General features: G+C 58.3%; 2 protein-coding genes across 2 annotated transcripts in view; one reads left to right on the top strand and one right to left on the bottom strand.

The window, feature by feature from the left end:
• Window positions 1–1,218: 1,218 nt before the first annotated feature.
• Window positions 1,219–2,973, top strand: GADD45B (growth arrest and DNA damage inducible beta). The gene is made up of 4 exons (XM_066205463.1): window positions 1,219–1,402; window positions 1,492–1,593; window positions 1,851–2,064; window positions 2,184–2,973. Exons 1-4 carry the CDS (start codon window positions 1,365–1,367, stop codon window positions 2,295–2,297), a joined length of 468 nt encoding a protein of 155 aa, XP_066061560.1. The 5' UTR covers window positions 1,219–1,364; the 3' UTR covers window positions 2,298–2,973.
• Window positions 2,974–5,758: 2,785 nt separating this feature from the next.
• GNG7 (G protein subunit gamma 7) overlaps window positions 5,759–21,144 on the bottom strand; it is a 49,335-nt gene continuing 33,949 nt past the window's right edge. The window contains exons 4-5 of the mRNA XM_066205468.1: window positions 11,268–11,386; window positions 5,759–9,909 (exon numbers count right to left, since the gene is read on the bottom strand). Of these exons, the coding sequence (XP_066061565.1) occupies window positions 9,784–9,909; window positions 11,268–11,348 (207 nt within the window). The 5' untranslated portion in view covers window positions 11,349–11,386 and the 3' untranslated portion in view covers window positions 5,759–9,783. The remainder of the gene's footprint in view (window positions 9,910–11,267; window positions 11,387–21,144) is intronic.

The raw sequence follows: 21,144 nt of genomic DNA, 5'->3' as shown, positions 1-21,144 counted from the left end.
GCCCGCACCGCAGCGCGGAGCTCCCCGCGTGTCCCCGGTTCCCCCGGCTGTGACCGCACCGGCTCCTTCCGCCCCCGGGTGCAGGTCCCTGTGCACGGACCGAGCTGCCCCCGCGCCCCGGTGCGTGAATTGCCGCCCCCCGGTGCAGCCCCCGGTGTACGGACCGGCCCGCGGCCCACGAACCGATCCCCGCTGCCGCCCCCGACCCACGCACCGACCCCACCGGGCAGCGCCCGGTGCACGGACCGACCCCCCGGCCAACGGAAAGCCCCCGGGGCAGCCCCGGACCACGCACAGACCCCGGTGCAGCCCCCCACCCACGGACCGACCGCCGGAGCAGCTTCCGGTGCACGAACCGACCCCCCCTGTGCACGGACCGACCCCCCGGTACAGCCCCCGCTCCACGCACAAAACCCCCGGTGCAGTCCCCGAGCCCCGGTGCAGCTCCGGTCCCACGGGCCGACCCCCGCCGTGCAGACCCCTGTGCACGAACCGGGCCCTGGAGAAGCCCCCGGTCCCAGGGACCGACCCCCGGTGCAAGAACCGACCCTCGGGGCAGTCCCCCGCTGCACGAACCGACCCCCGGAGAGAAGCCCGGTCCCTCGGAGTGACCCCCGGTGCAGCCCCCGATACATGAAACGACCCCCGGGGCGACCCCCCTGCGCAGCCCCCTGTCCCACAGACCGACCTCCTGAGCGACCCCCGGTGCAGTCCCCGCTCCCATGGATCATCCCCCGGTGAACCGACCGACCCTCGGAGAGTCCCCCGGTGCAGCCTCCGCTGCACGAACCGACCCCCGGTGCAGCCCCCGGTCCCACGGACCGACCCCCGGAGCGACTCCGGGTGCACGGAGCGACCCCCCCGGTCCCACAGAGCAGCCCCCGGTGGACAGAGAGACCCCCGGAAGGACCCCCCGGTGCAGCCCCCTGTCCCACGGACCGACCCCGACCCCCGTTCCCCCCCATTCCCCCCCCCGGCCGGTCCCACGCCCGTCCCGCCGCGGGGGGAGCGCAGTTTCAGGGCGGGGGGTTTCCCCCCGCGCTCTCCCCCCCCGCGTTTCACCCCACGTGGGCCCCGCCGGCGGCGCCCAATCAGCACCGCGCCCGTGGGTGGCTCCCCGCTGCGCCAGCCAATGGAAGAGGCGGGGGCGCCGCGCGAGGCCCCGCCCCTCGACGGAAGCCTATAAAAAGCGGCGCAGGGCGCGGCGGAGGCTCAGAACGATCGCGCTGGAGCGGCGGCGGGAGCGGAGCGGGAGCGGGGATCGCGATAGCGCCGCGGTATCGCCGCGATATCCCCGCCATAGCCGCGCTCGGGATTATTGCTCTTGGAATTTGCCTTCTTCTCCCGGGGATTACAATTGCACCATGACCCTGGAGGAGCTGGTGCCTTGCGATAGCAGCAAGTAAGTGGCGGGCGGCTCGGGGTGTCGCGCCGGGGGGGTCTGCGCTTGTCGCCGTCGCCGCTCACCGGCCGTGTCGTTCCTCCCGGCAGGATGCAGGCGGTGAGCGAGGCGGTGGAGCGGGTGTTGGTGGCGGCGCAGCGGCAGGACCGCCTCACCGTGGGGGTCTACGAGTCGGCCAAGCTCATGAATGTGTGAGTATCGCGATAGGGCTCTGTCGGGGAGGGGGATCTGTCGGGTGGTCTGTCGCGGGGGGTTAATCCCTCTTAGCGCAGGGCTGGCTCTTTGCAAGAGCATTTTACCGGAGGGGGGTGACCAGGCAGAATTTTGGGGGGGGGGGGGGGGTCTGTCCCCAATTCTTGGGGAGGTGACACAGGGGGGTGACACCGCGGGAGGGGTTTCCGCTATCGCGATCTATCCCGATCACCCCTAACCCTCCGCGCCCCCGCAGGGACCCCGACAGCGTGGTGCTGTGCGTGCTGGCCACGGACGAGGAGGACGAAGGTGACATCGCCCTGCAGATCCACTTCACGCTGATCCAGGCGTTCTGTTGCGACAACGACATCCACATCCTGCGCGTGTCGGGCATGCAGCGCCTCGCCGCCATCCTGGGCGAGCCCGAGCCGGGCTCCGAGCCCCGCGACCTGCACTGTCTCCTGGTCACGGTGAGCGGGGGTGACGCGCTGGTGACACCGCCGGGGGCCGGGGAGGGTGGTGGCGCGGCTCGGGGGGGACACGTGTCGCGGCGCTGGTGGCGCTAACCTCGTGCTCCTGCTCCCCCCAGAGCCCGCACACGGATTCCTGGAAGAGCCACGGGCTGGCCGAGGTGGCGAGTTACTGCGCCGAGAGTCGCGACAGGAACCAGTGGGTGCCTTACGTGTGTCTGCAGGAGCGCTGAGCCCTGCCCGGCCTGGACTTGAAGGATTTAAAAAAAAAACCCCTTTTTTAAAAAAGCAAAAAACCAACGCGAAACAGCAGGAAGGAGACAAAAAGAAAAAACCCAACCAAAAAGAAAAAAAAAAAAAAGGAGAAACAGCCAGTTCCAACCCACAATCCCCAAAACCCACCGATTTTATTTTATTTTTGAACCGGAGAGGAGGAAGGGGGAGCGCGGCGGCTGCGGTGGGAATGGAGGGAGCCGAGCCCGGCGGGGACAGTGGCCGGAGCCCGGGTGGACGCTGGACAGTGGCCGGAGCCGGGTGGACAGTGGCCGGAGCCGTGCCGGACAGTGGCCGGAGCTGCCGGCCGAGGAGGAGCCGTGCCGGACCGTGGGCCGGAGCTGGGCAGCCCCGGGCGGGTCACAGGGAGTGACCCCGGAGCGATTATCGCGATTTTGGGCAGCTGGGAGCACCCCACGGAGGCGAGGACTGCGAAGAGTTGGAGTTTTCATTTTTTTGTTGTTGTTGTTGCAAAAACTGCTTTTTCCGAGGAATTACCGACGTGTGCGCGGATGGACCTGCACCCCCCGGGGGTGCCGCTTTTGCACTTGGAGACCCCGAGCTGAACCTTTTCCAGAGTTTATTCTTCTACCGAGCGAGGAGCTAAATTTATTTGCAATAAAATGTCTGACGTTGGTGGTGTTTGCTCTTCCCTCTGCTCCGCTGGAGCCGTTCCCAAGGGAGCCGGGAGCGGCATCGGCGCCTCCTGGGTGGGTTTTGGGGTTGGTTTTGGGGTGGGCTCCACCTCCCCTCGGGGCTCTGTACAGCGAGGGGGGGGCTTTTATAGGGCCGGGGGGTTCCCAGCCGTGGGTGGCCTCTCTGGAGGAGAAATTCCAACCCCACCCTTCTCGGGGAAAGAAAAAAATAAAAAGGGTTTTTCCAAGAAAAACACCCACGGGGCGCGCTGAGCTCCGTGGGAAACTGAGGCACAGCCGCCCCCGGGCTCGGGGAAACTGAGGCACGGCCGCCCCCGCAGAAACCGCGGCCGTGGGAAGCGGGGGGAGCCCGGGAAGTCCCCGCGCCCCCAGTGCCCACCCCGGGCAGGGAATTCCCTCTGTCCCCCGGGGGTGGCCGGGCTTGGGGACAGGGACAGCGGGGAACCCCCCGGGCTGCGGGGAAAGTGAGGCCGGGGGGGGTCAGGGTGGGGTCCCCCCGGTTTTTGGGGGATCCCCGGATCTTTCCTGGCGGCGGAACCCGCCGCGGGGAGCTCCGGGCGCTGAGCTGGCGCTGCCCCGTGTCACCCGCGCGGTGTCACACGAGGTGACAGCGGGAGCGGTGCCAGCACACGGTGTCCGGGCTGCGCAGGGACACTGCGGGCGGCCAGCCCCGGCTGGGGACACGGTGACAGTCCCGGAGTGTCGCGTGGCTTTGGGGACGCGCCCTTTGCCCTCCTTTGGCTGTTTGACTTGCGGGGGAAACTGAGGCACGGAGGGGACAGCGGCGTGTGACAGCCCCGGCTGAGGCCACCGCGGGGCCGCCACCCCGTGTCCTGGTCCCAGGGGACAGAGTGGCGACAAACTGCGACCCCCGCCGCACAGGAGCTGTGGGGTCGCGCTGTTGCTCCCTGCGATCCCCCGGGAATCCCAAAGGGAAAAGGGCCCGAGGGCGGCCGAGGTGCCCGGACCCGTTTCGCTGCCGAGGCGGCTCCGGGGTCACGGGGCCATTCCTGTCGCCGCTGTCACCGCTCGTGTGACCGGTGTGTCAGCCCGCCGCGGGGTCACGGGGCCGGGAGGGCTGACAGCACCCCCAAAATCCCCCCGGAGGTCGCCCACCCAGGGCCGGGTCACACACATGCCACCCACCCACGGGCCCCCCCAAAAGAGCAGCTGGGGCACGCTAAGGGTGCAGGAACCCCCAAAGACCCCCCCATGGACACAGGGACCCCCAAAGTGCAGCTGGGAATTCCAGGGTTGGGATGGGGGTCCTGGGGTGGGAAGGGGGGTTCAAAGGGGGGGTTGAGCACGGGGGGGTGACAAGGGGGGGCTGGGAGGTCCCGGGGGGGTGACAGGGCGAATTTGGGCTCGGGAGGGTGACAAACGGGGGGGGTTGAGAGGTCCCGGGGGGTGACAAGGTCCTGGTTTGGGGTCGGGGGGTGTTCCGGGGAGGTGACAGTGGGGGGTTTGGGCTCGGGAGGGGGTTGGGAGGTCCCGGGGGGTGACAAAGGGGGGGTTGAAGGTCCCGGGGGGTGACAAGGGGGTGTCGGGGGGTGACAACGATGGGATTTGGGCCCGGGGGGGGCACCGGGCCCGTTCCCGGCTCGGGGGCGGCCGCAGCCAGACAGGGCCGGGCCGGAGCCGCCGGTTTGTCATTTACGAGTCTGGCCCGGGCGGCTCCGGCGGCTCCGGCGGCTCCGGCGGCCCCGGCCCCGCCCCGGCGGCGACACTGGGGACAAAAACCACGGGGGGGCCACCGCCCACCCCAAACCCCCCCCCGGGCACCTCGTCCCGACACCCCCAGACTCTGCCGATCGGGGGAAACTGAGCCTCGGAGCCGCTGCCCTCCCCCGCCGGTGACAGCCGGAGCAGGATGTCCCTCCGTGACGTCACCGCGGTGGCCCCGTGACGTCACGGGTGTCCCGGTGTGTCACCCGCGTGGGGACAGCGGAGTGCCCGCGGTCAGGGGGGTCCCCGAAAGGTCCCCGAGGGGTGTCCCCGCCCTCGGTGACACCCAGGGACACCCCTGCGAGGGCGAGGAGTTAATTAGGGCGGCGGGAGTTAATTAGAGCCAAGAACAGCCCTGCGGAGGAGGGACGGCGTGTCCGGAGCCGCCCCCGGCCCGCTGCCACCCGGCCCGTGTCGCCCGGAGCTGCTGGCACCGCCACCCGATGTCACTGTCACTGTCACCTCCGGCGGAGAATGCCCGGCAGGGAGTCGCTCCCGGTGACCCGGGGAGTTTTTAGGGAATTCGGGGATTTTGGGAATCTGTCGTGGGGTTTTTGTAGGGAATTCGGGGGAGTTTGGGGTTTTCTTTTTTTAGGGAATTCGGGGGAGTTTGGGATGATTCTGACCTGGAGTTTTGAGGGGAGTTTGGGATTCTGTCCTCGGTTTTTAGGGAATTTGGAGGAGTTTGGGATTTTCTGTCCTGAGGGTTTTTTTTAGGGAATTCGGGGCAGTTTGGGATGATTCTGTCCCGGAGTTTTGTAGGGAATTCGGGGGAATCTGGAATCCCAAAGAATCCACAATCCCAGAGAATCCTCAGTCCCAAAGAATCCACAATCCCAGAGAATCCTCAGTCCCAAAGAATCCTCAGCCCCAGCGAATCTTCAATACCAAAGAATTCTCAATCCCAAAGAATCCTCAATACCAAAGAATCCTCACTCCCAGAGAATCCCCAATCCCAGAGGATCTGGAATCCCAGAGAATCCCCACTCCCGGGGGGATCCCCGAGCCCCTGAGCACAGCACAGGCAGAGGAGACCTGGCAAAATGCAAAGTGAGCCCGGTTGTTTATTGTGTCATCCATCCATTCACTTTGGGAACAACGAGTCCACGAGATACCGAACACGGCGCGAGGAGGGGTCGGGGCTGTGACACACGAGAAAATTGGGGGGGGGGGGGGGGGAGAACAAAAATAAAATCAACAGAACACGACAAATCCCCTCCTCGCCCCCCCCAAAAAAAAAACAACCTGCGGGAATTGCAGACGGATGAGGAGGAGCCTACAGCACAGACAGCGAGCACTTCCTAAGGACAGTCCGGAAAAAACACCTGGATCGGAGTTTGGCAACGAGATCGGAGTTTGGCAAATCAGAACCATGATGATAATGATGATAATAATTAATAATTAATGAGCGTTTGAAGGATGATAGGCCAGAGAGAAGGAGGAGCGGCCAAGGATCCCACGTGGGCTCGGAGGAAATGAATTCTTGGGATTTTTTTTTTGGGTTTTTTTTGTTTTTTTTTTTTTTTTTTTGTTAAATAAAGTTGGGTTTTTGAAGGATTTTAAGGGGGAAAATAAGAAAAATAAAGGAAAAAAAAAGGGGGGGTTGGGAGGATCCAGAGGCTCCGGGGTGTCCCGGCTCCGTCCCCTGAGACAGGGAGGGGAGGGAGAGGAAAAGGGAGGAAAACTGGAACAGGAGCAGATGTTTCCCTGGCCCTTTGATTCCCACATTTCTATTTTTGGCACTGGCTTCACCACAGCCCATAAAGAAAGGCCGGGCAGATCTGGGCATGTGGTTAAATCCCAAAAAAAAAAAAAAAAAAAAAAAAAAAGGCTTTTGTGGAGCTTGGGCTCCTCCTTCCAACACTTCAAAAGTCCTGAAAAGTCTTTTTTTTTTGTGGGTCTAAAAGTCTTTTTTTTGGTGGGTCTTTTTTTCCTCCTTTCCCCCCTTTTTTGCGTTTTCTTTTTTCCTCCTTTTTCTTTTTTTTTTTTTTCCTTTTTTTTTTCCCCAATAAATTTATTTGGCAAATGCACTGAACAAAGTACAAGCAGCTACTGGGAATCTGCACTTCTATTTCTGCCATACAAAAAAAAAAAACAAACCCAAAAAAACCAACCACCCACGGGATGAGAGCACGGATTTACTCAAGGACAAGGAGAAAACTCCGGGGTGGGGGGAAAAAAAAAAAAAGGGATAAAAATATCAAAATTAAGGAATTTTTTTTTTCCCACCACGGAGCACCTGCCAGCAGCTCCCACCCCCCGCAGGACCCTCGGCACCCCAGGATCACGTGGGAATGCTCCATGGCCTTTCTCCCGGATTTCTGCCCCTTTTCCCAACCCCTTTTCCCCTCTCCCAGCCCCTTCTCCCTTCTCCTTGCCCCCTTTTTCCCCCAGCTCCTTTTCCCTTTTCCCAACCCCATTTCCTGGCTCCTTTTCCCTTCTCCCAATTCCCTTTTCCTTTCTCCCAATTCCCTTTTCCTTTCTCCCAATTCCCTTTTCCTTTCTCCCAATTCCCTTTTCCTTTCTCCCAATTCCCTTTTTCCTTCTCCCAATTCCTTTTTCCCTTTTCCTTTCTCCCATCCCCTTTTTCCTTCTCCCAATTCCCTTTTCCCTTCTCCCAATTCCTTTTTCCCTTTTCCCCTCTCCCTGCCCCTTTTCCTGGCTCCAGCTCAGCTTTGGCTCGGGCACGATCCCAAAGCTCCGCACCCCAAAGCGTCTGCCCGAGCATCCCTCGGGACTGACATCCCACGGGATTCCCCCGGGATGGTGACGGGCCTTGGAGCCCCCGAGGAGGAGGAGGAGGAGGAGGAGGAGGAGGAGGAGGAGGAGGAGGAGGAGGAAGAATTCCCGGCTCCAGCCTCGGCTCCGGGATAGCACCAAGCTCTGGTCTCGAACACAGAGGAAGAATCGGATCTGGAGTAGAAAAATAAGGCTGGAACTGTCCGAGAGATTGGAGGGCAGAGGGAATTCCCTCCCGCAGGAGGAATCCCGGGCTGGACTCCGCGTGGTTCCCGCTCGGAGCAGGATGGGAGCAGGGATTTGGGGATTTGGGGATTTTGGGATCGAACTCTTCACAAAAGGCTTTGCTGGGGCTGAGGGACAGCGAGGGGAAATTCTGGGGCAATGATCCCGTTTTCCCTGCTCTGCGGGGAACGGGGGGACATTCCCGAGCCCTGGAATTCCGGGAGCATTCCCAGGAAAAGCCGCACAGCTTTTAGTGTTAAAAACGTGGGATTTTTCTCCCCGTCTTCTGTTCGCAAAAAGGCAAATGAGGGCGGCGGGGTGAAAACAAGGAACAGCGACATTCCCGCAGCCCGGGAGGGGACACGGCCCGGCTCCGCCCGTCCCTGGGAATTCCAGCGCCTCTGGAAAAGGGCTGGAGCAGCTCCCGGTGCCCCGCCCGCACCACCAGCCCCACTTGGGGCCGCGGGGATTCCGAATCCAGGGAATTGCAAAACCCTTTCCCGTGGGAATTGTCCCGTGCTGGGATCCCTGGCATTCCTTAACCCCATCCAAAGCTTTTGGGGGAATGGGGAAACTCCCAGGATTTCACAGCAGCTGTGGTCGGGTTGGGTTTTTATCCTTTCTCTTCCCAAAATCCTGTGCTCAGGATAACCGGGAACGGCCTCTCCCTACGGTGCTTTCTTGGGAAATTCTTTTCCAACCTCCTGGATTCTGGGATTCTGGGAATGCTGAGCCCCGGCATGGGCCCTGCACCCAGATCCCGGGATCTGTCCCTTCCCGACAGATCCGCTGGGCACTCCCTGGGAATTCCCGGAGCTCTCCTGAGCACCCACCAGCCCCAGCACTTCCCAAAGGCTCCAAGGAAACGTCTCCCGCTCCCCCTTTCCCTGGATCCTCCTTTCCCTGCTCCCCTTTTCCCCATCACCCTTTCCCTGGATCCCTCATTTCCTGATTCCCCTTTCCCTGCTCCCCTTTCCTGAATCCCTCTTTCCCTGACCCCTCTTTCCCTGGATCTCCCTTTCCCTGCTCCCCTTTCCCTGATCCCCTTTTCCTGATCTCCCTTTTCCTGATCCCAATCCCCCTCTTCCTGGATCCCCCTTTCCCTGCTCCCCTTTCCCTGGATCCCCCCTTTTCCTGGATCCCCCTTTTCCTCCACTCCTTTCCCTGCTCCCCCGGGTCCCTCCCTCCGTGCCGGCTCATCCCCAAGCGCTCCCGGTAAAATCCCAATCCCACATTCCCAAGGGATGGGAACAGCCCTGGTCCCTCCACTCCCCGTCCCCACCTGCCCTAAACTCCCCTGGACACTTCCCAGGCCCCGGGTTCAGCGGGAAGAATTCCAGTGTGGAAAAGGGAGATGGGAAACGCTGGGAATTTGGGTTGAAACTTCGCCAAAAGTTGATTTTTCCAAGATTCTGGATGCACCAGGAATCTCCTTCCCTCCCCGAATTTGGGGACAGCACAGACACCCCCCCCCCCAGAGATCTTCCTCCCTAAAATTCCTCCTGGGATCTGTCCCGGCTGAGAATTCCCCCCCAGGGCCAATGCAGGAAAAGCCTCCCCAGCCTCCCCTTGGCCATTCCCAACAGGGATTTTTCCAGCTGGATTTTGGGATTTTTTAAACTGATTTTTTACAAAACGGCTCCCACCTCCTCCCTTCTCCAGAGGGAAATTCCTGCTGGTTGGGCTCTGATGGGATCCGGGTCCAGCTCTCACATCCCACCGGGAATGACCTTCCCCATCTCCTCCTCCTCCCCTTTCCCAAATCCAAACATCCCAATGTAAAATCCCCCTTTCCCCCTTTCCTCCCTCAACCCTGGGGAAAATTTTTAAAAACCCCAATCCCAATTTTTAACCCCTTCCCTGAACCCTCCCCACTGCTTCCAAATTGATTTTTTGTTGTTATTTTCTTTTTCTCGGGGGTATTTTTTTAACGTTTGTTTTGTTTTTTGTTTCTCGGGATTTTTTTTTTGGAAGTTCTGTCTGAAATTGAGTTTTGTTTTGTTTTGTTTTGTTTTTTTACCCCTGGGAGCAGGTGGAGGTGTGGAGGAGCCTGGATCCAGAGGCTGGGCGGGGATTTTTCCCTTCCCGAGGGATCCCGGAGCTATAGGATGATGCAGGGCTTTTTGTCCTTGAAAGGATTCTCGGAGGCAGGAACTCCCACCAGGAGAGGATCGCTCCGGGCATGCTGCTCGCAGTAATTCATCAGCTCCGAGGACGCTTTGGACACCTGGATTTTAGGAGGAAAAAAATAAAAAACCAAAACAAAAGGTGGATTTTGTGGGAATATTCCCAGCACGGAGTCAGCAGCACTCCCAGGATTTTTTGGGGGGAATTGACATCCAGCAGAAACTTTGTGGAGATGAGGAGAAAAAAATGGGAATTGTTTTTCAGAGAGTTAGGTTAAGCTCCAAGGATGCTTTGGGGACCTGGATTTGGGGCAAAAATAAAAAATAAAAAAAAAACCAAAACAGGAATTTGGGGGGATATTTCCAGCCTGGCACTTCCAGGATTTTTTGGGGATTTACATCCAGCTTTTCCCAAAAGAAGTTTGGTGGAGATGAGGAGAAAAGTGGGAATTGGGCATGGAAAATCGGAGTTTATGGGGAGGAAATAGCTGGAATATTGTATCCATGTTTTTCAGGGATTTGGGATAAACTCCAAGGATGCTTTGGAGACCTGGATTTTTTGGGGAAAAATAGCAGGATTTTGTGGGAATATTCCCAGCTCGGAGTCACCAGCATTCCCAGGATTTTTGGGGTTTGACATCCAGCTTTTCCCAAGAGAAATTTGCTGGAGATGAAGAGAAAAGTGGGAATTGGGCATGGAAAATCAGAGTTTATAGGGAGGAGTGTGGGGAAATAACCCAGCTGGGAGATTGAAAAGGGATATTGCTGTATCCATGTTTTTCAGGGATTTGGGATGAGCTCTGAGGATGCTTCGGAGACCTGGATATTGGGGAAGAAAGCAGGAATTTATGGGACTATTCCCAGCTCGGAGTCACCAGTGCTTGCAGGATTTTTGGGGATTCACATCCCCTGAAGATTTTAAAGGGATATTATCCTGCAGCCGTGTTCTTCAGGGATTTGGGATGAAAAGGTGAAGGAAAAGATTCCCGGAGCGCAGCCTCTAGTTAAGGTTTGGAAAACCTTGGGATCCTTTATTTAAGGCACAGCTTGGTTCAGTTCCAAGCTGGTTTTTTGGGAAGGGAGAGCCTGGAGGAATCTGAGGAGGCTCCAAATCCCAAGGGACATTCGGGGACATCCCGATCCCATTTTTTTTCTAATTTCAATTTCCTTCATTCCACAGGGCAGAGATGGAGCCACATCTGGAGGCTCCTCTTTTTCCTCCAAGCCTCATCCAACCTGTCCCTGGACATTTTTAGGGATCCAGGAGCAACCAGAGCTGTGCCAGGGAGAGAATTCAACCCGAAAATCCCCCTTTTTCCAAAGCCAAACCCACTCCGCTCGTCCTCGTCACCAAAATCCTGACTTGGTGAAATAATCCTGGTTTGGTTTCCTTGGAGGCCACTGCAGATCCTGGAGGGAACGAGCTGGGGCAGCACCTGGGGGATCTTTTCCTGCTCACCTTGATCCTCTCGATGCCGGCCTCGATGCGCAGCTGCTCCACCAGCTTCCGGGCCTGAGCTATGTTGTTAGTTGTGGACATTGTCTGCCATCAGCCCCGGGCCCCAGAACAGCAGAATCCTGGAAAAAAAACATGGAAAAAACAAGGTTGGAGCTGTGCTCCATCCCAGAACAGGAGAATCCTGGAAAATAGCATGGAAAAAGGCAGGGTTGGAGCTGGGTGTGGAGCTGTGCCCCATCCCAGCACAGGAGAATCCTGGAAAAAACAAGGTTTGGAGAGCTGTGTTCCATCCCAGGACAGCAGAATCCTGGAAAAAAAACATGGAAAAAGCAGGATTGGAACAGTGCTCCATCCCAGAACAGGAGAAAACATGGGGAAAACATGGAAAAAGCAGGATTGGAGCAATGTGTGGAGCTGTGTTTTCAGGACAATCCTGAAAAAAAAAACAAGGAAAAAGCAGGTTTGGAGAGCTGTGCTCCATCCCAACACAGGAGAATCCTGGAAAAAACATGGAAAAGGCAGGTTTGGAGCTGTGCTCCATCCCAGCACAGGAGAATCCTGGAAAAAACATGGAAAAAGAAGGGTTGGAGAGGTGTGCTCCATCCCAGCCCAGGAGAATCCTAAAGAACCCACGGACAAGGCAGGGTTGGAGCTGAGCTGTGTGTGGAGCTGTGCTCCACCCCAGGACCATGGGATGGGTGGGAAGGGATTTAAAGCTCTTCCCGTTCCACGCCCACGTGCAAAGGGGGCTCTGGTGACCCCAGTGACGCCTCCTGAGGTTGTTTCCAGTTCCCCTTTCCCCGAAGGAGCTCTCGGGATCCCCTTTCCACGGAGCCGCGTTACAATTCTGCCGAGGGGAGCGGAAAAATCCGCCTGGGTCCTGCAGAGGGGAGTTCTGCCCGGGCTGGGGGGCTCTGGGGGCTCTGGGGTCCCCAGCACCTGGGCAGGTGACACCTGCACGGGGGACATGTCCAACCTGCACATGGGGTTGTGTCCATGGGGCCATGGCCGACCTTCCCATGGGATTTGTGTCTGACCTTCCCATTGGATTTGTGTCCGACCTTCCCATGGGATTTGTGTCCATCCTGCCCATGGGGTCCCGTCCAACCTCCCTATGGGGTCATGTCCCTCCTGCCCATGGGATTTGTGTCCAATCTTTCCATGGGATTTGTGTCCAACCTCCCTATGGGGCCGTGTCCATCCTGCCCATGGGGCCCCGCCTCTGTGGAGTTACGTCCAACCTCTTCATGGGGCCGTGTTCAAGCTGTCCATGGGACTTGTGCCCATCCTGCCCATGGGATCATGTCCAACCTCCCCACAGGTTCATGTCCATCCTGCCCATGGGATCTGTATCCAACCTTCCTACGGGGCCATGTCCATCCTCCCCATGGGGTCAGGTCTATGGGGTCATGTCCAACCTCCCCACTGGATTTGTGTCCATCCTGCCCATGGGGCCTCGTCTCTGTGGGGTCACATCCAACCTGCCCACGTGGCTGAGCACCCCCACACTGCCCTGCCAGGGCTTGAACCCCCTTTTCCTCTCGCTTTCCCAGCAGGACCGGATGGATTTTGCCCACCAGACCAAACTAATCCCCGCCGTGCCCCGGGGGCAGCCCTGGCCACGCCGAACCCCCTGTCCAGACACCCCTCCCGGGCGGGCAGTCCCCTCGGTGCCACCCCCGCGGAGCTGTCACCGCTGTCACCTCCCGCGGTGACTCAGGGCACAGGGGGCACCTCCCGCCCCCCTCGGCAGCCCTGGAGACGATTCCAGGAGGGGAAGGAGCCAAAGCAAACACGGCTCAGCCCTCGCCGGCGCTCCCGGCCCCGCCAGCCGCCCACCGCAGCCCTTCCCCGGCTTAATTAGAGCCCGCTCCGACCTTCTCCCCGAGAGCTGCCGGCGGGGCCGGGCCGGGAGCGCCTGCCCCATCCCAAATCCTCGCCGTCTCGCCCGTGTTGAGACATTCCGGGGCTTTGCTCCAGACCGCAAGGGCACTCTCGGGGATTATTTAGTTTGGCAGCCGCGTCCCGGCGTGTTGTGAGCTCCTCGATCCCCCGAGCAGCGCTCGGGGACGGGGAAGGGAGGGGAGGGAAAACAAGCGGCGCTTCGGCCCCGCCGCGGGAGGAGGATTCCCTGAATTAACGGCGTTGTTTGGGAATCTCCGCCTCTCCCGTCCTGGAAGTTAAGTCAAGGCGGCACGGGGGAGCTGCCAGGGTGAAGTCAGGTCTGGTTCTGAGGAAAACGGGAGGAGGAAGGCGGCTGCTCCCCGCGGGACGATCTCCTGCTCCGGAAGAGCGCGGCGGCAGCTGCCCAGCATCCCGTGAATCCCGGTTTGCCTCTTCCAGAGGCGCCTTTTCCCTCTCCCAGGATTAGAGAGAAGCAGCAGCCGGTGCGGAGCGTCACAGGGGGATCTGAATCCCTCCCAATCCCAGATTCCACTGTGGGGTCCACTGGATCCCACTCCCAGATTCCTCAGGGGGGTTTGAATCCCTCCTGATCCCAGATTCCCCAGCGGGATCTGATCCCTCCCAGTCCCAGATTGCACTGGGGGACCCACTGGATCCCATTCCCAGATTCCTCAGGGGGGTCTGAATCCCTCCTGATCCCAGATTCTACAGTGAGACGTACACTGTTCCCAGATTCCACTGTGGGATCCGAATCCCTCCTGATCCCAGATTCCACAGGGGGATCTGAATAGCTCCCAAACCCAGATTTCACTGTGGGATCAACATTGTTCCCACTCCCAGATTCCACAGTGGGATCTGAATCCCTCCCACTCCCAGATTCCCTGAATCCCTCCCAGGTTCTGCGCTGGGATCAGGAGCAGGGACAATCTCCCTGTCAAAGCCCAGCTCCTCCTAAAGCCGTGCCACGAACTCGAGGGCCCTTCCTGCCGCAGACTCTGCCAGAACAAAGTTCACCTGGGCAGGAGTTAGCAGGCAGCTGCGGGGGGGAAAATCCAAGGAATTTGTTTGCAGCAGCACGGGATCACCTGCCTGTACTTTCTCGGCTTCCTGTTTACGGAGCGAGGCCGATGAATCAGCCCAGGGAGAGTTCAGAGAACTTCTGGGAGCTGTTCCCACCCCCATGCGCGGCCCTGCAGCGTCCTGAGGATCCCAGCCTGGTGTGGAGAGGGCCCTGCTGCAGGCAGGAATTGTTAGATCAGTATCCTAAGGATCCTTGGCATGTTTTCCTCCCTGGTTTATGGTTTTGTGGTGTTTTCTGCAGCTCCCCAGCATCCCTGTGGAACGAAATCCCAGTGGAATGAAACAGTGAATCCCTGTTTCCCTCTTCCCAGCGGCGCCTTTTCCCTCTCCCAGGATTAGAGAGAAGCAGCAGTTGGTGCTGAGCCCCCCTGTGGGATCTCAATCCCTCCCAGGCCCAGATCCCGCAGCAGGACCCGAATCCCCCCCACTCCCAGTTCCCACTGGTCCCTGCACCGGCTGAGGTTCCTCGGGGCTGCCCCCAGGGTGAACAATTAACAGGTGCCTCATTAACAACCCGGGCCATCGACCACGGAGCCATCGGGACCTCGGGAGCCGGAGGAGCCAAAACAAAGCCCCAAACCCCGGGGCTGTGGAGATGTCCCTGGCCAGGGGCAGGGCTGTGGGGACAGCCCGTGCGGACACGGGAGGGGAGCGAGGAGTGTGTGAGGGACATCGGGTGACACCAGCACTGCCTGCCCCGGACTGCGACCCAGCACTGCCCTGCGTCCAGCACTGCCCTGGATTTGGATCCAGCACTGCCCTGGATTTGGTTCCAGCACTGCCCTGGATTTGGATCCAGCACTGCCCTGGATTTGGTTCCAGCACTGCCCTGGCTTTGGATCCAGCAGAACCTTGGATTCGGATCCAGCCGTGCTCTGGCTTTGGATCCAGCAGTTCCCTGGATTTGGATCCAGCAGAACCTTGGATTTGGATCCAGCAGTTCCCTGGATTTGGATCCAGCAGTGCCCTGGATTTGGATCCAGCAGTGCCCCGGATTTGGATCCAGCAGTGCCCCGGATTTGGATCCAGCAGTTCCCTGGATTTGGATCCAGCAGTGCCCCGGATTTGGATCCAGCAGTGCCCTGGCTTTGGCTCCAGCTCCATGGTCCCTCTGCCCGTTTTTCAAGGGAATCAGTGTTTGGGACAGGGCCGGGATGTGACGTCTGCAGCCAGGCCTGGGCAGGAAGCGCAGTGAGCACAGTGAGGTCGCCCAGCTCTCCTGCACATCCTCCAGAGTGAAGAAGGAACCCCCCAGAGGCAGAATTCCTTGCTGCCGGGGGGGCCAAGCCTCTGCAGCCTGGCCCGGCCCATCTCCTGCTCTGCTGGAGCGCGGCCAGCGCTGACTTTTCCCTTCCCTGCTCCGTGACTCAGCACCGGCCCCGCTCTCCTTTCGCTGAGTCACCCCCGGCCCTCGCTCAGCGCACACAAAATCTTCCCAAAACAATCCCTGCTGCAGCTCCTCCCTCCTTCCCGGCTGAGCCCGGCTCCAGCAGCATTCTGGGACAACCCGATTTTCGGGAAGGGTTCTGGGAGTGATTCCAGCAGGGCTGAAGTCACCGAGTCACTTCGCAGCTCTCCGGGCTGTTCTCCCTGTTCCTCCAGCAGAGCAGGGATCTGGCACATCCCAGCCCAGGGAACGAGTCCAGAGAGATTTCCCAGCAGCTGCAGCACTAAAACCACGGGAAATGGATCAAAAATTCAGGGAACACGAGAGCAGGGGCAGGGAGGGATCATCCAGGTGAGGGCAAGGACACAAACAGCTGGGAGGGAGGTTGGGAAATCCGGACAGAGATCCCGGAGTGCAGGTGAGAGGTCTGGGAACGGTGCAAACCCAGCCCAGGGAGGCTCTGGCTGCAGCACAAACCCCCCGGAGCACTCCTGCCTGTTTTGGGGAAAGCACTGAGGTCAGGATAAACCCTGCAACGATCAGGATTTGGTGCTGTCAACCGGTTTGGATGTTCTGCATGCTCAGAGCCAAGTCCTGCAGCAGCTGGGTGTGCCTCAGGAGCAGCCCCAAAACCTTCCCAGGGTTCCATCCCTAAATGTCCACGTGTCACTCAGGAGCAGCCCCAAAATCTCTCCCAGGTTTCATCCCTGTGTTTGTTTGTTTTGTTGTTTTTTTGGTTTTTTTTTTGACTCAGGAACAGCCCCAAAATCTCTTCTGGATTTCATCCCTAAATCTCCACGGGTGGCTCAGGAACAGCCCCAGAATCTCTCCTGGTTTCCATCCTTAAATTTTTTCGACTCAGAGCAGCCCCAGAACCTCTCTGGCTTCCACCCCTGCATTCCCAGGCTCTCCCTGTCACAGCCGCGACGCTGTGTGCTCACATCCCCAAGCCCCCGAGGCTGCGCCGCACGTCACCGGCTGGCGGCCCCTGCCCGTCCCACGGGCCGCTGCGTTCCCCGGCCCGCTCCCCGTGCACCCGGCAGCTCCACAAAGTCCCCGCTCGGGCTCCTTTTCCGAAGGAAAGAGCGGCGCAAACCCGCGCAGCTCCTGAGTCAGCCGCGCGCAGCAGCAGCGGGCGGCACGGCGGTGACAGAGCGGTGACAGAGCGGTGACACAGCCGTGACACAGGCGTGACAGCAGCGCTGGCTCTGCCGACAGTGACTCAGCAGCGGCTCCGTGCAGGAGCAGACGCCTCCTCCTCCTCCTCCTCCTCCCGCTGCTGCTGCTGCTGCTCTCCCATCACGGGTCCGCGCTGGCTCCAAGCAGCCTCTGCCCTTTCTGCCGTTTATCGATGGAGTTCTGCCCGGCGCTGCTGGATCACACAGATCCACCCCTGGGATCACTCAAACCCTTCCCTGGGATCACCCAAACCTTTCCCTGGGATCACCCAAATCCTTCCCTGGGATCACCCAAATCCTTCCCTGGGATCACCCAAACCTTTCCCTGGGATCACCCAAACCGTTCCCTGGGATCACGCAAACCTTTCCCTGGGATCACGCAAACCTTTCCCTGGGATCACCCAAACCTTTCCCTGGGATCACCCAAACCGTTCCCTGGGATCACGCAAACCTTTCCCTGGGATCACGCAAACCTTTCCCTGGGATCACCCAAACCTTTCCCTGGGATCACCCAAACTGTTCCCTGGGATCACCCAAACCTTTCCCTCAGCTCACCCAAACCCATCCCAGCCTTTTCTCCGGGATCACCCAAACCCATCCCGACCTTTTCTCTGGGATCACCCAAACCTTTCCCAGCCTTCTCCCCTGCCCTTTTCCAACCGAAACGCGGCCGGGGCCCGCCGGTCACGAGGGTGAAACCGGCCGGGGGCCGCTCCTGCCCGGGCCTGCCGGGACCGAGCCCTGGCACGGGCCGGGCGGGTTCAGCCCCGGCCGGTGCCACCTGCCCGCCGCGGGCCGTGACGGCAGCGCGGAAATATGCGCTGATCGCGCGGCTGCCCCGGGAATTCCTCCCATTCCTCTCATAGCTGAGCGCTGCCACGCCTCTAACAGCCAGTGTCTGAGGAACATTTCCCCTGTCAGGACCCCACTTACCCCTCAGGACTCCATTTATCCTTCCAGGACCTCATTTTTCTCTCAGGACTGCATTTCCCCTTCCAGGACCCCATTTACCCCTCAGGACCCTCCCTATCCTTCCAGGACCCCATTTACCCCAAAGGGCTGCATTTACCCTTCCAGGACCCTCTTTATTCCTTCAGGATCTTCTTTACCCTTCCAGGACTTCATTTTCCCCTCAAAGCCCCATTAACCCTTCCAGGACCCCATTTATTCTTTAAAAAAAAACATCTTTACCCTTCCAGGACCCTATTTATTCCTTGAAGATCCTCTTTTTCTTCCAGGACCCCATTTACCCCCTCAGGGCCACATTTACCCTTCCAGGACCCCATTTACCCCCTCAGAGCCACATTTACCCTTCCAGGACCCCATGTACCCCCTCAGGGCCACATTTACCCTTCCAGGACCCCATTTACCCCTCAGGGCCACATTTACCCTTCCAGGACCGCAGTTTAGCTGTTTTTAATCTTCCTTCCCCCATTCCCCACCCCAACACCTGTGGGATGGGCACCCATGGATCTGAATCCTCCATTTCCCGGCGGGATTTGGGGCTGGCTCCGTGCTGGGGATGGGATTTGGGGATGGAGGAATGGAACTGAGCCTCAATCAACTCGTGCTTTTAATTAATTAATTAACTAATGAGCTGCCTTGCATCCATGACACAGAGCTGCGGAAAAAGAAAAAAAAAACCCAAACAAAACACAATTCCTGTTTGGGAATTCAAGGATGGAGCAGCCCGGGGGTCTCCAAATCCCAATTCCTGTTTGGGAATTCAAGGATGGAGCAGCCCGGGGGTCTCCAAATCCCAATTCCTGTTTGGGAATTCAAGGATGGAGCAGCCCGGGGGTCTCCAAATCCCAATTCCTGTTTGGGAATTCAAGGATGGAGCAGCCCGGGGGTCTCCAAATCCCAATTCCTGTTTGGGAATTCAAGGATGGAGCAGCCCGGGGGTCTCCAAATCCCAATTCCTGTTTGGGAATTCACAGATGGAGCAGCCCCCAGGATCTCCAAACCCACAAGGATTGGGAATTTGGGGTTGGAACAGTCCCAGGGTCTCCAAACCTTCCTGGATTCAGGAATGGAGCAGCCCGAGGGTCTCCAAACCCTCCTTGTTTGGGAATTCAGGGTTGGAGCAGCTCGAGGGTCTCCAGACCCGCTAGAATTGGGAATTCGGGATTGGAGCAGCCCCAGGGTCCCTAAACCTGCCAGGATTCAGGGATGGAGCAGCCCCGGGGTCTCCAAACCCCCCAGAATTGGGAATTTGGGGATGGAGCAGCCTGAGGGTCTCCAAACCCCAATTCCCATTTGGGAATTCAGGGTTGGAGCAGCCCCAGGGTCTCCAAACCCCAATTCCCATTTGGGAATTCAGGGATGGAGCAGCCCCAGGATCTCCAAACCCCAATTCCCATTTGGGAATTCAGGGATGGAGCAGCCCCAGGGTCTCCAAACCCCAATTCCCATTTGGGAATTCAGGGATGGAGCAGCCCCAGGATCTCCAAACCCCAATTCCCATTTGGGAATTCAGGGATGGAGCAGCCCCAGGGTCTCCAAACCCCAATTCCCATTTGGGAATTCAGGGATGGAGCAGCCCCAGGGTCTCCAAACCCCAATTCCCATTTGGGAATTCAGGGATGGAGCAGCCCCAGGGTCTCCAAACCCCCCCAGAGCGGCGGGACGGAGCTCCGGGAGCCAGGAAAAGCAGGGAGGGAGGCGGGACGGAGCTCCCGGAGCCGCTCCGGCTTTTCCAGGGATGAGCTCATGGATTTTTGGGAACAGAGCGCGGCTGTTGTGGCCGCCCCGTGTCTGGGCAGGAACAAAGCCGGCTCCGTTTTCCCCGCACGCTTCCTGCAGCGGCTCCGCGCCTCAATGAGCCATTCAATTTATTGAATTTTTTTTCTTTCCCTGACTGCTGCAGGTTTTTATTCCTTTTTTTTTTTTTTTTCCCTTTTTCTTTTTTTTCTTCTCTCCCCTCACCTCCTTTCAGCCCTCCGGATTTCTGTGGCGTGGGACCAGGAGCCGTGGCAGGGTGGGAAAACTCACTAAAAACTCGCTTAAAACTCCCTAAAAACCTCCTTAAAAACTCGTTAAAAACCTCCCTAAAAACTCGTTAAAAACTCACTAAAAACCTCCCTAAAAACTCGTTTAAAACTCCCTAAAAGCTCTCTAAAAACTCCAACAAAACTCCCCAAAACCTCCATAAAACTCCCCAAAAAAACCTCCCCAAAAGCCTGAACCCTCCCAGGAACTCGCCGCATTTTTTCCAGGGCTGCCTGGAATTGAATTCCCAAGAAATTCCCTCATTTTTTCCCAGAAAAGCCTGAACCCCCAGGGGATTCATCCCCTTTTTTTCCTGTGAAGCCTGAAACATTCCCAAGAAATTCACCCTTTTTTTTTTTTTTTTTCCAGGGAAACCTAAAGCCCCCCCAAGGAATTCCCCCCTTCCTCCTTCCCTCCTGGAGCTCTGGCCAGGCTGGAATTCCCGATTTCCTGGGAGCAGGGCGGGGATCCCTGGCAGCGCTGCCAGGGCAGTTCCAGCCCTCCTCAGTCACATTCCTGAACTTTATTTTTAGAGCCCCCCAAAAAAATTTAATTAAAAAAAAAAAACCCAAACAAAACAAAACCAAAAACTAAAAACCAACCAACCAACAAAAAACCTCCAAAAACCCCAAAAAACAACAAAACAAAAACCTGAACAATTTTAATGGGGTTACCCCATTAACCCACACCAGTTACCCCAGTAACTCACACCAGTTACCCCAGTAACCAACACCAGTTATCCCATTAACCCACACCAGTTACCCCATTAACCCACACCAGTTACCCCAGTAACTCACACCAGTTACCCCATTAACCCACACCAGTTACCCCATTAACCCACACCAGTTACCCCAGTAACTCACACCAGTTACCCCATTAACCAACACCAGTTATCCCATTAACCCACACCAGTTACCCCATTAACCCACACCAGTTACCCCAGTAACTCACACCAGTTACCCCATTAACTCACACCAGTTACCCCAGTAACCAACACCAGTTACCCCATTAACCCACACCAGTTACCCCAGTAACTCACACCAGTTACCCCAGTAACTCACACCAGTTACCCCATTAACCAACACCAGTTATCCCATTAACTCACACCAGTTACCCCAGTAACTCACACCAGTTACCCCATTAACCAACACCAGTTATCCCATTAACCCACACCAGTTACCCCAGTAACCAACACCAGTTATCCCATTAACTCACACCAGTTACCCCAGTAACCAACACCAGTTACCCCATTAACCAACACCAGTTACCCCAGTAACCCCACACCAGTTACCCCAGTAACCAACACCAGTTACCCCATTAACCCACACCAGTTACC

This window comes from Chamaea fasciata, unplaced genomic scaffold (genome assembly GCF_029207755.1).
Source record: "Chamaea fasciata isolate MVZ Bird 193981 ecotype frontalis unplaced genomic scaffold, bChaFas1.0.hap1 SCAF_28, whole genome shotgun sequence".
NCBI lineage: Eukaryota > Metazoa > Chordata > Aves > Passeriformes > Sylviidae > Chamaea > Chamaea fasciata.
This window is presented reverse-complemented; position numbering and strand designations above follow the sequence as displayed.

What these genes read in the sequence shown, in the direction of transcription:
- GADD45B (XM_066205463.1), top strand. Translation starts at nt 1,365, where the DNA reads ATGACCCTGGAGGAGCTGGTGCCTTGCGATAGCAGCAA. An exon ending in TCGGCCAAGCTCATGAATGT is followed by an intron (nt 1,594 to 1,850) that starts GTGAGTATCGCG and finishes GCGCCCCCGCAG; the next exon opens with GGACCCCGACAGCGTGGTGC. An exon ending in TGCACTGTCTCCTGGTCACG is followed by an intron (nt 2,065 to 2,183) that starts GTGAGCGGGGGT and finishes TGCTCCCCCCAG; the next exon opens with AGCCCGCACACGGATTCCTG.